General features: G+C 41.9%; 2 protein-coding genes across 2 annotated transcripts in view; one reads left to right on the forward strand and one right to left on the reverse strand.

The window, feature by feature from the left end:
* The window catches only part of ELMOD1 (ELMO domain containing 1), a 52,059-nt gene extending 50,176 nt beyond the window's left edge, over positions 1–1,883 (forward strand). The window contains exon 11 of the mRNA XM_070751678.1: positions 1,495–1,883. Within this exon, the coding sequence (XP_070607779.1) occupies positions 1,495–1,667 (173 nt within the window). The 3' untranslated portion in view covers positions 1,668–1,883. The remainder of the gene's footprint in view (positions 1–1,494) is intronic.
* A 12,876-nt stretch (positions 1,884–14,759) lies between these two features.
* Positions 14,760–15,715, reverse strand: part of SLN (sarcolipin) — a 29,824-nt gene continuing 28,868 nt past the window's right edge. The window contains exon 2 of the mRNA XM_070751679.1: positions 14,760–14,956. Coding sequence (XP_070607780.1) covers positions 14,760–14,855 — 96 coding nt within the window. The 5' untranslated portion in view covers positions 14,856–14,956. The remainder of the gene's footprint in view (positions 14,957–15,715) is intronic.

The raw sequence follows: 15,715 nt of genomic DNA on the forward strand, positions 1-15,715 counted from the left end.
TTTCTATTCATCTAAAATTGCTAAATACAAAGGATTGATGCAAACTTTCAAAATGCAACATACATATAGGTAGTCCGCGATGTACAAACATAATTGAACCTACATTATGGTCCTAAATGGCGGGGGTCATTAAGCAGGTCGTCATATGTCTGAACCTGATTGTACAATCCTTCTTTTGCAGCAAAAATGCTGCTGTTTTCAAATGAACCCATGGCTCACTCTGAGGTGTCATTCATTCATTCATTCATTTAATTTCTATAGCCACCCAAGTTAACCAAGTTAACTTGGAGAAATTTAAAAAGTAATCATATGCACTAAAATATTGCAACATTAACATGTCTGTAATTCTATCTGCATTTTTAAAAATGCAGCACATGATGCTTTTTTTTTTCAAACTAGTCCTTTTCACCTGTCTTGTTGGCATGTGGGCAGAGATTTATGAGAACCCACCTGCACTGACTTGTCTTCAGCAGCGCTTCCTTCTCTCCATACGTACTATTGCCAAAGAAAATCATAGCATTCAATGACATTTGTATTACTGTATTTTTCTGAGTGTAAGACGCACCTTTTTACCCCAAAAAAGAGGTTGCAAACTTGGGTGCATCTTATACACCGAATGTAGACTCACCCAGCCACCCCCACCCTTTGGCCTCTGCAATTTACCTCCTTGCAGCAAACAGAACAGATCCTGTTAAGCCAAGCAGCTGATTATAAGCTCCCCGACCCTCAGTTGGTTGAAGATGCAGGCAGGGCAGGTGCTGAAACTGAAAGTGAAACTGAAGCTGGAAGGAGGCAAATTGCTGGGAGGTAGAGGCAGAAGCAGAATTTTATTTTCTGGTGCTAATCAGACTGCTGAAACTGGATGCAAGGAGTTAAGTCAATAACTATAAATGTCTGTAGAATGTTCAAATTATTAGACTTATTTTTTAAAGACTGCTTTATTATTGTTCTAGGCAACAAAATGAAGATTTTTAAAATAAATGTGTGATCTGAAGAGACCCAGTGCTGTTGTATCTTCTTTTAAGTAGCAGAGAATAATGTATACTTCCAGAAAGCCACACCACTTTTAACAGAATCAGTACAAGTATAGTCTGAAATATAACAGTATCCTGTTTTAGTATTAAGATAAGGCAGCTGAGTTAAACCTTGACTTAGTCATGTTTGGAATAGATCTATTTAAATAATTGGTAGGAGTTAGTGTAATTACATTTAAGAAAATATACTGTCACAATGTACATTTCTCCAATTATTTGCTATTTCTATGGGTCAAGAACACATGCATACACAACAAATACACACAACAAACAGTGTATATCATCTGTACTATTTACTAGGTGGCAAATTGCTGGGAGGGAGAGGCAGAATTTTTTTCCTTTGTTTGTCTCCCCCCCAAACGTGCATCTTTTACTCCAAAAATACGGTAAAAGAGGAATAGCAAAACTGTTTATGCACCAAAGGAAAACCCGATTCACTGTTGACTTTTTGTCCCCGTAGGCTACTTGATGCATGAATTTCATAAATTCTGGATTGAAGAGGATCCCCTGGACATAATGGAGTTCAATCGGGTGCGGGAGAAATTCCACAAACGGATTCTCAGGCAGTTGCAGAATCCGAATATGGCATTATGTCCTCACTTTGCTGCCTCGGAAAGCTTGATCAACCTGTAGCCATGGTTTGATTTGGAAACACTGCCTGGTTCTTGTGTTACGCCACCATCTAGAGATAAATTGCTGAATGCATTGAATGATCACGGCAAGTGCATGCCTGCTTCTCTTGACGCAGTATTCATTTCTTGCGCTCTCTTTCAGGAACCGCCTCCCACTGCTCCAATGCAGAGTCTGGTCGCTGTCAAAGAGAGCTCATATTGCAATATCTTGCAGTGTTAAAACCTTTTGAATTGACGTCCTGTGTTTCTTTCCTTTCTTTTAAGCCAATGTGTCTCAACCTTGGCAGCTTTCAGACGTGTGGACTTCAACTCCCAGAACTCCCCAAGCCCGGCCCCTGCCACCTTGTGGGACCGCCTCCTGCCATATGAATCCCAGCGACCGGTTAGGTCCCTTCTCCAAGTTCCGTCAACTAGACAATGTTGCTTGGCGGGGCCTTGGGGGGTCGGCCCTCTGGAATCAGCTTCTCCTGGAAATCCATACTGCCCCCACCCTCCTCGCCTTTCGCAAGAGTGTAAAGATTCATTTATGCTGCCAGGCTTGGGGCCATTAGATCCTAGCCCCTGTCCAAACGAATGTAATGTATGTTCACTGTGTAAATGGTAGCGACTAATTTTAGCATTATTGGGGTTTTAGGTTAATTGTTTTTAAATTAATTGGATTACGGTGTACAGTGTTCCCTCGATTTTCGCGGGGGATGCGTTCTGAGACCGCCCGCGAAAGTCGAATTTCCGCGAAGTAGAGATGCGGAAGTAAAATACACCATTTTTGGCTATGAACAGTATCACAAGCCTTCCCTTAACACTTTAAACCCCTAAATTACCATTTCCCATTCCCTTAACAATTATTTACTCACCATTATTACTGGTACTCAGCATTGAATAAGACACTTAATGATCCTGATATTTATAAACTTAATTATTTATTAACAATAATTATTATTTTTATTTTTTTTGCAAAAATTATTACTTTGTAGATGACATATGATGTCATCGGGCAGGAAAAACCGTGGTATAGAAAAAAACCCGCGAAGTATTTTTCAATTAATTTTTTTTTAAAACCATGGTATAGGCTATTCGCGAAGTTTGAACCCGCGAAAATCGAGGGAACACTGTTATTGTTTTTATATTTCTTATTTTATTTATTTTATTTTATTTGGGGTTTTTTAATGCCGCCCTTCTCCTTAGACTCAGGGCGGCTTACAACATGTTAGCAATAGCACTTTTTAACAGAACCAGCATATTGCCCCCACAATCCGGGTCCTCATTTTACCCACCTTGGAAGGAAGGCAGGCTGAGTCAACCTTGAGCCGGTGATGAGATTTGAACCGCTGACCTGCTTTAGTGGCCTGCAGTACTATACTCTAACCACTGCACCATCTCGGCTCATCATGTGTTGTAGGGGCCGGTATAAAAGTCCAATAAATAAATAAATAAATTTCTGGGAATCGGAGTTCACACATCTGAAAGCTGCTTTTGATTGGGACACACTTTTTAGGTTCTTACCTCTTTGCTGCAGCATATTTCCTTTAATTAAAGAACTGTATTTCTGTAACTGGGTGGGGGATATATCTTTTGTTTGTTTATATCGATAGAATAGTTTAGTTGGAAACTTGTACTGTGAATACCTTTTAACTTATTCATTTTGTTTTATGATAACTGTTTTCTTTTTAAAAAAAGGGGGGGTTGTAAGTCAACTTTTTTTCAGTCCTATTTAACTGAGCGGCACTGAAGTGAAAGGCACTGAAAAAAACCCCGCTTCCTTTAAATTGATCTCATACATTTGAATATTATTTAAGAGGCAGTGTACATGACTTCAGACTAATCTTGACACAATACATTAAATGCCATGATTTCTCCCTCATGCAGACGTGCATGCTTCATGAAAAAAAAAAACCAATAGTAAGATTTGTAATAAAATGTGTGAATAATTTTATCATGCATAAAGAATTTATAATGAGGCTACGATGGCAGGGAGGTTGAATGAATTTGAGGGAATGAATTAAGTTGATAAGAATTCACGGATGTAAGCAAGTCATCAGCAACGTTATGTAACTTGGTGACTTTCATATGTGCTGGACTGTTTTTCTCATCAAGTGTTCTTCTCATCTCCAATCACCATGCTTATAAAAAGTATCCTTTTTGGAGAGGAAGAACAGAGGGGATTTATCCATTGATGGTTTATACTGAACTGTAGTCACAGTCTTCAGCTAAACTTTGAAAGTGCAGAATTCACTGGTTGTATTTCTGCACATCCGATTGCAATTGGATTGTGTGTGAGTGTGTTTCTGATTGCTTTAGGGGGACAAAGCTATATTTTCTTCTTTTTTCAATTATTGAATTTGGGGCTTGAATTGTCAGCTTCGTTATTGGCTGAAAGGAATTCGCAAAGATACGTGACAGGAGCAAATGTAACTGGTTATAAAGCAAATAAAGTAATTTAAGGGAAGAAAATGTGCACATTCTGTATAGAACATTCTCATAAAATTGTAATGAAATGACTGGTAGATGCATTACCTTTTCCATGAAGCTCATGCAAATATTCTTTTTTTTAAAAACTGGGATTTCAGAGGAACAGCTCAATTTCAGTGGTCCTCAGCTCCCTTTCACACCCTGGGCAATCTACACTCAGTTGTATTTACCATGGTGTTTCATACTGTATCATGATTTTTTAAAAAACCTTCTGACTGTTATAGGATAGGTTATGAAATTGCTTACATACCAAGATTGAATTTGAGGTATTACCTAATTATTTGTGAATTATATGAATAAACGATATCATTCCAAACAAGGAAAGTGTGTGGGGTTTATTATTTAAAATGAAGGCAGTGTTAAGTGCTACTACTGCTCAGATATTTTCAAGAGAAGGGTTTGGAAGAAGAATGATACCATCTTATTCAATTCCATTCACTAAGAGGAAATGATGTATAATCTCTCTCCTAACGATATGGTAAAATCCAGATTAGGCCTATGTTAAATCTACCTCCAAATTTGGGGAACCCACTTTAATCTGGCTCATTTTAGAGTTTGTAGGACATTCATTGGTTTATGGAATTCATTTCCAGAAGAGGTCATGACAGCTGTCAGCCTGGATAGCTCCAAGGCAGGATTAGACAGATTCATGGATGCCAAGTGTATCAGTGGTTATTGAAACGGATATCCCTATGTTTCTATGTTTCTATATCCCAGTGCTGCCTCTGTGTTGGTTGAGGCAGGCAGGATTCCCTTGAATACCATTTGTTGGTGGTCAGGGGAAAGGGAGGGTCTTGCCTTCTCTTTCTACTCAAGATCTCCATGGACAATTGGTGGGCCACTGTGTGATACAGAATGCTGGACTCGATGCGCTTTGGCCTGATTCAGTATGGCTCTTCTTATGTTCTTACGTTCATAAAGACAAAAGGATCTCCTCTGAATGACAGCAAAAAGAGAGCGATGGGTTTGTCCTTCCATCTTATCAGCAGCAGACTAATGTTCCCGGCCCAACCGGAACAGGCCGGGAGCACGCCCCTGTTTTTCCATCCCTGCACGGGAGCGCATGTGTACATGTTATCTCGCGCAAGCATGTGAGCAAGAGCGCATTCTGGGGTTTTTTTGCTTCTGTGCATGTGCAGAAGCAAAAAGAACCCAGAAATGGGCAAAGAGATAAGTGCCCACTCACCGCTGCCCGCTGCCGTTTAAACCCCCCACCACCACCTGCTTGCCATTGTTTGCCTCTGTTCTCCCTGCTCGCCTCTTGCTCTCGGGGAGAACGGCAGCAGCACAACTGGTGGGGGGGAGCCGGCGCAAGAGGCAAGTGAGGGGCAAGCGGCGGGGGAAGGCAGTGCTCGCAGTGGGGGAAGAAAGGGCTCGTGGCAGGAGAAGGGTTTGGGGAGAAGATTAGTAGTTCTCAACCTTTCTAATGCCACAACATCTAAATACCTCCTGTTGTGGTGACCCCCAACCATAAATCTAGCACCCGTTCTCCCAACAGAGCTTTAAGCTGATTGGCAGGAAGGTCAGAGGGACACCCGCACTATAAACTCCTGATCGGTCGGATTGTAAATATATGTTCCAAGGCGCCAGAATAGAAGCTTTAGTTCCTAACACCAAGGGAAATAGTGTGAAACAGTAGTTCAGCCCTCAAAGGGATCCCGACCCCCAGGTTGAGAACCACTGTTCCAGATGGACCTTGACAATTATAACAAACTGAAAATGAACTGTTGAAGAATTAGGTCCATAGAAAAAAAAACTTTAACATCACCAAGGTCGCTTCAGCTATGATGTGCCCTTGCAGCGGCTGTTCGTCCATTCGTCTATGAATCATCAAGTGATAATTGTATGTGTCTTCAACCCAACCAGTTCTTTCCAGTTATAACATACTGTATTTTATTTAGAACCAAGCTGTTTTGTGACTTTATTTCTCAGTGGAAATGATTAAAATGAATACGTGAGGATGAGGAAGACAAGCTAAGCCTGTGTGAAGATTTTTGCCTCCTGAAATCCCTAAAGATAAAAAAATATTTGAAGCTGTAGAGAAAGAGCTGGCTGGCTTGTATCCTTGACCTATGCTGAATTGCCTTGCAAAATATACTACAGTTGACCTGTAGCAAAGCTGACCCATCACAGCTGCTAAAGTGAGGAATGATTTACTGAGTCTTCAAGGGACGCATTTTGAAGATGTACCGGTATTATTTATCAAACTTCATCTCTTCTTCACTATCATGATAAAAACAAGTCATTTATTAATTTATTATTTATTATTAGATTTCTATGCCTCAGACCCAGGGCAGCTCAAAACAGAAATACATACAAACCATATAGAAATCTAAGTCTAGAAACATTCTAAGAATCCCAATTTTTAAAATCAAGTCACTCACACTCACTCAATCAAACATATAGTTCATTCTTCAGCCGGGGCTAGGTGTTAGAATTAATGGACCCAAACCTGTTGGCAAAGATGGGTCATTACATCTTTACAGAAGACGAGGAGGGTGGGAGCAGTACAAATCTCCAGGGGGGGTGTTGTGGTTAGCTCTGACCCTGCTCCTGCCCCAAGGACTGTGGATGTGGGGGAGACATCCACATGCTGCAGGACTGTTTTGCCCCCGGTGGAATCCTGATGAAGGCTCCTCTGACCAAGAAGACATGAGTGACAGGGAGAAGGAGAGTGTGGCAGACAGCTCAGAAGGAGATCAATTATCTAGCTCCTCCTTGGATTCAGAACAAGAGTTAATGATATAGCCACGCATGCGGAGAGCGATGCATAGACAACAACTGCGAGATTATTATCAAAGAAAATGAGGCCACCTGTGGTTGGGTGGGGCTGTAGTAATTAGTGAGGCTGCCATAAATAGCAGCCTGTGGGTTTGGCCATTGTGGAGGATTATCTGGTTGTGGTGTTTCGTGCCTGCTTTACTGACTTTGACTTTTTGTGTGCTGATTTTTCCCCGTTTTGAAACTAAACCAGAGCAAAGTGTGTTTCACTTTGTGCAAGAAGAAGGACTATGAATTGCCTCACAGCTGCAAGCTAAGTATCACAGAACTGATAAGGGACTTGTACAAATTACCAGTTTGTTTGGAGGCAAGTGCTCTTTGCTATACCAAAAGAGGACTTAGTTTAAGTGAATTTTCATTATAAAGAACATTGTTTTGAATTTTCAAACGTGTGTGTGTCTGAACTTTGTACCTGTGAATTTTTGGGAGGATTCTACCAGAGAGCCCGACAGAACAGGGGGTTGATTCCAGAGGGCATGGACCACCACAGAGAAGGCTCTTCCCTTCTCTGTCATGCCTTACAAACGCCTTCCAGTCTTTTGTTATTGGAGGCGGATGAAATTTTGTTATCTTTAAGGATTACCAAGCAATGTGGTATAGAGAAAGTCCCTCTTTCAGGTCTGTATTCTTCATTATTACAATAGTGAATTTGCAGACATTCTAAGTCACGATAGGCAGTTTGAGCACTGTCAAGTTGGCAAGTCCACTATACCTCTCCCAATCCCAACAATTAAAGCTGACTGGCTGATTTTCCCATCATTTCAGGTGGAAAAACACCCACAAATGATAAGCTTTTTGAAAAGTATAATGCTTGGCGTAGTTTTAAAAGAAATGATCCAGATATATTAAATATGGCGTAGCATCTAGCTGATCTTTGAAGTTAAGCAACAAAGCTCCTGGTTAAAACTTGAATGAGGAACCAAGTTGAATTTCAAAAATGAAATGGTAACATGATAGACTCCTTGTAGTTGGTATCGACTGGCCAACATAGCTTCGTTTCTTACCAGTAGGAAGGAAAGAAATTCCCCAAAAAGGCATTCCATATTGTTACCAAAGAAATTTTATAGAGCAGTGTACGTATTACTATACCATTCATCAAGAATTGCTCATTGCTGTTCTAAATTGACCTTTTAAAAGATAAAATATAGCTAGTTATATTTTATAAAGGGAGCCAGTCCAGTGAAATGTTTAACGTGGTCAGCCTAGAAAACCAGGAGACTGTGAATTCTAGCTCCATTTTAGGTGTAGACGGTGGCTGGATGACTTTGGGCGAGCCTTTCTGTCTCAGCCAGAGGTGGGTTGCTCCCAGTTCGGACCGGTTCTATAGAACCAGCAGTGGGAATCCCCCCTCCCGCTCACCAAAATGGTTGGCCACACCCCTGAACTGGCTCTCTCTTGGCGCCATAGGCAGCGCCATCTTGTTTTTTGCTTCTGTGCATGTGTACAAACTTTTTTTTGCTTCTGCGCATGTGCAGAAGCTGAGTTTTCGGAACTATGCATGCGCAGGCCCAACTAGCCCACTCACAGGGCATGGAAGGAAGCGAACCAGCGGCAATGTAAGTTAAAACCCACCCCTGGTCTCAGCCCGACCCAAATCACAGGATGGTTGAGGAAAAATAGGAGGAGAAAATAGTATTATATATCTTCGCTGACTTAAGATATTAGAAACATAGAAAAATAGAAAATTGGTGGCAGAAAAAGACCTCATGGTCCATCTAGTCTGCCCTTATACTATTTCCTGTATTTTTATCTTAGGATGGATATATGTTTATCCCAGGCATGTTTAAATTCAGTTACTGTGGATTTGCCAACCACGTCTGCTGGAAGTTTGTTCTAAGCATCTACTACTCTTTCAGTAAAATAATTTTCTCTCAGGTTGCTTCTGATCTTTCCTCCAACTAACTTCAGATTGTGTCCCCTTGTTCTTGTGTTCACTTTCCTATTACAAACACTTCCCTCCTGAACTTTATTTAACCCTTTAACATATTTAAATGTTTCGATCATGTCCCCCCTTTCCCTTCTGTCCTCCAGATTATACAGATTGAGTTCATTAAGTCTTTCCTGATACGTTTCCTGATAAGAAACAATAAAGAGGATATGATAATGATATTTTTAAGCAAGCTAAGTTTGTGTTTCTTAAAACACCCCATTTCTTTTCACCATTAGGAAGCAAAACAAAAAACAACAAAAATTAGCTAGAGGGAAATCTAGTATTTCTGCTTCTCATTAGTTTTTTTGCTTAAGCCTAAAGTGTCCTATGACTCTGTCAACTAAAAAAAATAAATGCTATACAACTGTATGTCTCATGCGATGGGATTTCCCTTCGCTTCTGAGATGTGTGTCAAGCAGCTGAGTCACATTTTCTGCTAGCCTTTTAAGCATGGCCTTTGAATCAATGAGATGTATCCTTCAAGCACTGTTTATGGCTCCATACTTGAGTGAGGGGCAGAAATGTAGCCCAACAGCTGCTGAAGCACTAAAGCATTGGTTTCAAATGTATATTCCCAAGGGGTGCGGGCGTATTTTTAAGTTGGGGGTGGAGATCTGCGAATATGTGACGACACACATATTCAAGTGGGATAGATACCAGGAGAGGTATAATATATACACTGCTCAAAAAAATAAAGGGGACACTTAATAAACAGAATATAACTTCAAGTAAATCAAACTTCTGTGAAATCAAACTGTCCACTTAGGAATCAACAGTGATTGATAGTCAATTTCTGTTTGTGATTGTGCAAATGAAATAGTTGTGCAAATGAAATATTCAATGAGAATATTTTATTCATTCAGAACTAGGATGTGTTATTTGAGTGTTCCCTTTGTTTTTTGAGCAGTATATAAAACTGAGATGCCTTTGTATTCAGTGGCAGTAAATTCAATCTGCAAAAAAAATAAATTACTTGTTCTCTGTATGGTGCTCCTATTGGTCAGCAACCAACCATGAACTCAATCTGTATTGTCTGGAGGACAGAAGGGAAAGGGGGGACATGATCGAAACATTTAAATATGTCAAAGGGTTAAATAAGGTTCAGGAGGGAAATATTTTTAATAGGAAAGTGAACACAAGAACAAGGGAACACAAGAACAAGGGGACACAATCTGAAGTCAGTTGGGGGAAAGATCAAAAGCAACATGAGAAAAGGAGAGGGCGGCATACAAATCTAAATAATAAATAAATAATAAATAAAATATTATTTTACTGAAAGAGTAGTAGATCCTTGGAACAAACTTCCAGCAGACATGGTTGATAAATCCACAGTAACTGAATTTAAACATGCCTGGGATAAACATATATCCATCCTAAGATAAAAATACAGGAAATAGTATAAGGGCAGACTAGATGGATCATGAGGTCTTTTTCTGCCGTCAGTCTTCTATATTTCTATGTTTCTAAGTAGAAGAGAAATGTTCAAATTAGTGAAATAGTTGTTGCTTGTATCCTAAGATTTTTATTAATATTGATTGTTTCTTCATTGTTTATTTGACTCCTATGGCAATCATTAAGTGTTGTACCACATGATTCTTGACAAATGTATCATTTTCTTTTATGTATGTTGAGAGTATATGCACCAAGACAAATTCCTTGTGTGTCCAACCACACTTGGCCAATAAAATTCTATTCTATTCTATTCTATTCTTTTGATGGAAGATGCTAAATGTCAAGGCTATGTATAATCTCTCTTTTAGCATAAGTCAACTTTGTTGACCAGCTTCTAAGGTTACCTTGCTGGAATGGAAGGTGTGGTATGCACTAATCTTTGGCAACATGTATGCAACAAGAAGCCCGAGAGGGTGCAGGAAGATCTGAAGCAATGGATCCAGTGATGGGTTCTAAATTCCATTGCTACCAGTTCGTACACGGAGCCTCGTGCCGCCGCTGCTACCGGTTTGCAGAACCGCACAATACTGATAGCAACTCACTGCTGAAAGTATCCTCTAATGGTAGGGGTAGAAGTGAAGTTAGTGACCTGCAAGTTGGACAGGCCCAGGATCACATACAGTGATCCCCCGGGTATTGCGATCCCGATCATTGCGAACGGCTATATGGCGATTTTTCAACCCGGAAGTCAAAACACCATCTGCGCATGCGCGCCCTTTTTTTCTATGGCCACGCATGCGTAGATGGCGCCGGGCAGATCAGCTGCTGGGCGGCTTCCCTGGGTCTTCCCCCTCTTGCTGGAGGGAGGGCGAGTGGCGGGCATCAGCAAGGAGTTTCCCCACCGCCCACGCAAACTCCTCGCTGCTGCCGCGCCCGCCCTTCGCCCGCCCACGCCGTTCGCTCGCGCCGCTTCCCAGCTGAGTCCTGAAGCGAATTGGCTTCAGGACTCAGCTGGGAAGCGGCGCGAGCGAGCGGCTTGTCTGCCGCCTGCCTGCCCGCGCGCCTGCCGCTCGCCCGCCCTTCGCCCGCCCACGCCGTTCGCTCGCGCCGCTTCCCAGCTGAGTCCTGAAGCGAATTGGCTTCAGGACTCAGCTGGGAAGCGGCGCAAGCGAACGGCGTGGGCGGGCGAAGGGCGGGTGAGCGGCAGCGAGGAGTTTGCGTGGGCGGCGGGGAAACCCCAATCTTCGGCTCCTCGCTGCTGCGGCGGAAGTAAAAACACCATCTGCGCATGCGCAGATGGTGTTTTTACTTCCGCAGCGCTACTTCGCGAAAAACCGATCATTGCGAGGGGTCCTGGAACGGAACCCTCGCAATGATCGGGGGATCACTGTACAGCTCTCAAAGCTTTGGATGAGACCAGGGTTGAAATTCAGCAGGTTCTGCCAGGTTCTGAAGAACCGGTAGCAGAAATTTGGAGTCGTTTGCAGCAGTGTTTCCCAACCTTGGCAACTTGAAGATATTTGGACTTCAACTCCCAGAATTCCCCAGCCAGCATTTGCTGGCTGGGGAATTCTGGGAGTTGAAGTCCAAATATCTTCAAATTGCCAAGGTTGAGAAACACTGGTTTGGAGAATCAGCAAATAGCACCTGTGGCTGGCCCCAGAATGGGGTGGGAATGGAGATTTTGGCAGTATCCTTCCCCTGCCACGCCCACCAAGCCACGCCCACAGAACCAGCAAAGAAAAAATTTGAATTTCATCCCTGGATGACTTAAACACTATATCAGTGATGGCGAACCTATGGTATGGGTGCCATAGGTGGCACGCAGAGCCATATCTGCTGGCATGCGAGCCATTGCCCTAGCTCAGCTCCAACGTGCATATATATGCCAGCCAGATTATTTTTGGCTTGCGCAGAGGCTCCGGGAGGGCAATTTTGGCTTCCAGAGAACCTACGGAGAGATGGGAAAGAACGTTTTTACTCTGCCTCAGCTCCAGGGAAGCATTTGGAGCCTGGGGAGGATGAAAAACGAGCCTACTGGGCCCACCAGAAGTTGGGAAACAGACTGTTTCTAGTCTCCAGAGGGCCTCTGGGGAGGGGGAAAACCTGTTTTCACCCTCCCCAGGCATTCAATTATGGTGTGGGCACTCCTGCATGTGTGATAGTGCACAGGCATGCTTTTTCAGCACCTGAGGAAAAAAAGGTTCGCCATCACAAAAAGAGCCGGGGTGGCGCAGCAGGTAGAGTGCTGTACTGCAGGCCACTGATGCTGACTGTAGATCTGAAGGTCAGTGGTTCAAATCTCATCACCTGCTCAAGGTTGACTCAGCCTTCCATCCTTCCAAGGTGGGTAAAATGAGGACCCGGATTGTGGGGGCGATATGCTGGCTTTGTTAAAAAGGGCTATTGCTAACATGTTGTAAGCTGCCCTGAGTCTAAGGAGAAGGGAGGCATAAAATTTGAATGAATGAATGAATGAATGAATGAATGAATGAATGAATGAATGAATGAATTAATGAATTAATGAATTAATGAATGAATTAATGAATTAATGAATTAATGAATGAATTAATTAATGAATTAATTAATGAATTAATTAATGAATTAATTAATGAATTAATTAATGAATTAATTAATGAATTAATTAATGAATTAATTAATGAATTAATTAATAAATAATATTATCCAATGAGTCAAAAGCGGGAAAACGCTGGTATTTGAGAATTAACGAAGTCCATTTGTGGAAAACAGGAGAATAGCAATAGCATTTAGACTTCTATGCTTTACAGCCCTCTCTAAGCGGTTTACAGAGAGTAAGCATATTGCACCCAACAATCTGGGTCCTCATTTTACCGACCTTAGAAGGAAGGACGGCGGAGTCAACTTGAGCCTACTGGGATTCGACCTGCCAAACTGCAGGCAGCCCGTGATCAGCAGAAGTAGATTGTAGTACTGCACTCTAACCACTGCATCACTAAGAAATAAGAAGCATATTTTCCCATAGGAATCAATGTAAAAGCAAGTAATATGTGCAATTGGGGAAACCACAGGGAAGGTGGAGGCCCTGTTTCCTCCCAGGAGATTCCTAGAGAGGCCCCATGGAGGCTTCTCTCCACCTTTTCCAACCCTGTTTCCTCCCAGGAGATTCCTAGAGAGGCCCCACAGAGGCTTCTCCCCACCTTTTCCAACTCTGTTTCCCCCAAGGAGATTCCTAGAGAGGCCCCATGGAGGCTTCTCCCTGCCTTTTCTGGCTGTTTCCTCCCAGGAGATTCCTAGAGAGACCCCACGGAGGCTTCTCCCCACCTTTTCCAACTCTTTTTCCCCCAAGGAGATTCCTAGAGAGGCCCCACGGAGGCTTCTCCCTGCCTTTTCTGGCTGTTTCCTCCCAGGAGATTCCTAGAGAGACCCCACAGAGGCTTCTCCCCACCTTTTCCAACTCTGTTTCCCCCAAGGAGATTCCTAGAGAGACCCCACAGAGGCTTCTCCCCACCTTTTCCAACTCTGTTTCCGCCCAGGAGATTCCTAGAGAGACCCCATGGAGGCTTTTTCCGGTTACAGTTTCGGAGGTTCGGGTTTCTAAGTGGAAAATAGTTCTTGAGAAGAGGCAAAAAAACTTGAACATCCGGGTCTTATCTAGAAAAGTTTGTAAGTAGAGGCGTTCTTAGGTAGAGGTATCACTATATTTCTGTGCATAATTAAGAAACTAGATTGCATGCTAAATGGGTTCAAAACACCATATTAAGTCACATGACCTTCTGCCTTTCTCCAACTGGATTCTACAACTGCAAGGTTTTTATGTTTATGTATTTATGCTTTGGGAGAAAAGTGACATAGTTCATTGATATACGTGGTTGAAGAATTCAGATTCATGGTGCCTCCAGGCATAGTACCTCCAGACATTGTAGATTCATGTTTCAACCTGTTGTCCTATCGAAACTCTGTATCTTGATCCATTCCTGTCGTAGGCGTATCGGTAAAATTGGCATTTTGCAAAATTCCTGCTTTTATATACTGCTGCTGAATTACAATGCATACAACAATATTTAAAGATCTGAATTATTGTATTGCAAGAACACTAAAGATTTTGCATCATCAAGAAGACAATGAAAAAGAACAGGAAGCGCCTCAAATGTTATTATTCATCCCAATGATAACAATGGTAGAGCAGCATATGTCCATTAATTGGTTACATAAAACTGAAACAATGCAGACTTCATGAGTCACAATAAACTGAGATGTTAATGAGTGGTCGTGTTTGTGGCTACCAAGGGATATTCTAAGTGAGATACAACCATCATTTACAAACAGAGATGCAGGTGTGGCATGCTTTGAAGAGAAATTAATGTGCACCTTCTTAGATCCATTTGCATTGTTAAATACATATAAATGAGGTATTTTGATTTTTTTAAAAATGCATTACATCTTTTTCTACATTGCAACTTGGAGAAGCCCTTGTGAGGAGCAGCATTCTCATCCTTCACCAGAAGCAGATCCTTCCATGATTCCAGGAATACGAGTCTTTCATTCTTGGTAAGACTTCACTAAAATCCACATGAGGAGTACTGTGATCAGGACGATCATAAAGTTGAGGAAAAGCTCTTGCGTGGATCTATCCATGGCCAGGAAGAATCAACAAAAGGGAGAAACGTCGTCGGTGGGATGAGCAGGATACGGAAGGTCTTGTTTCCCTTTGTCCTTGGGACCAACCTTGTCCCCACCTAAAGAACAAGAAAGATCCCAACAAAACTCGAGGTGTGAGTATCACAAGCATTCCCCGGGCCTATTTATAACACAACTAGCATAAGTAAATGTTATTTCTATTGCTAACCTTTATGCAAGCAAGAGATATTAAAAAAAGGCAGAAGATATCTCTAACAGCTTATCACCTTCTTCGGTTTCTACCGAGCCACAAGCCGTCTTGTCGACATCACCCAACCGACCCAACAAACATGGCCTTCCTGCAAATGCTATTTAGATTTGCAATTATTTTGGAGGAGGGTGTGTGTGGTTTTGTACACACATTATCAGTGTTCACTCTAATTTTTTTTTGGGGGGGGCGGAAAAGTATAGTGTCTGGGCGGCACAGAAATAATAAATAAATAAACGAACAAACAAACAAACAAACAAAAAACCCACCCTGTTTTGCCTCAGAGAATTTCAAAATAAAATACTGTACTGTGTGTCTATAACAGTGAGCTCATAATAGGGCAACTCTATCAATAACAAAATGCCACTTAAATAGTTGAGCTAGTTTCAAACTAGATTTTGATTTTCTTTCTCTCTTCCTTACTCCCATTCTTTTTCTTTCTCTTTTCCTTCCTCTCTTTTTTCTGTTTCTCTCTCATCCTCTCTCTCTCCTTCCCTCTCACTCTTTCCCTCTCGGCTTCTGGGCAGGTTTGGAAAACTCTGAGTTGATGATGATTTTTAAGTGAGCGATTGCTCACTGCTCAGCTTAGAGGGAACTATGCACATTATAC

The sequence above is a fragment of the Erythrolamprus reginae genome, chromosome 4, assembly GCF_031021105.1.
Source record: "Erythrolamprus reginae isolate rEryReg1 chromosome 4, rEryReg1.hap1, whole genome shotgun sequence".
NCBI lineage: Eukaryota > Metazoa > Chordata > Lepidosauria > Squamata > Dipsadidae > Erythrolamprus > Erythrolamprus reginae.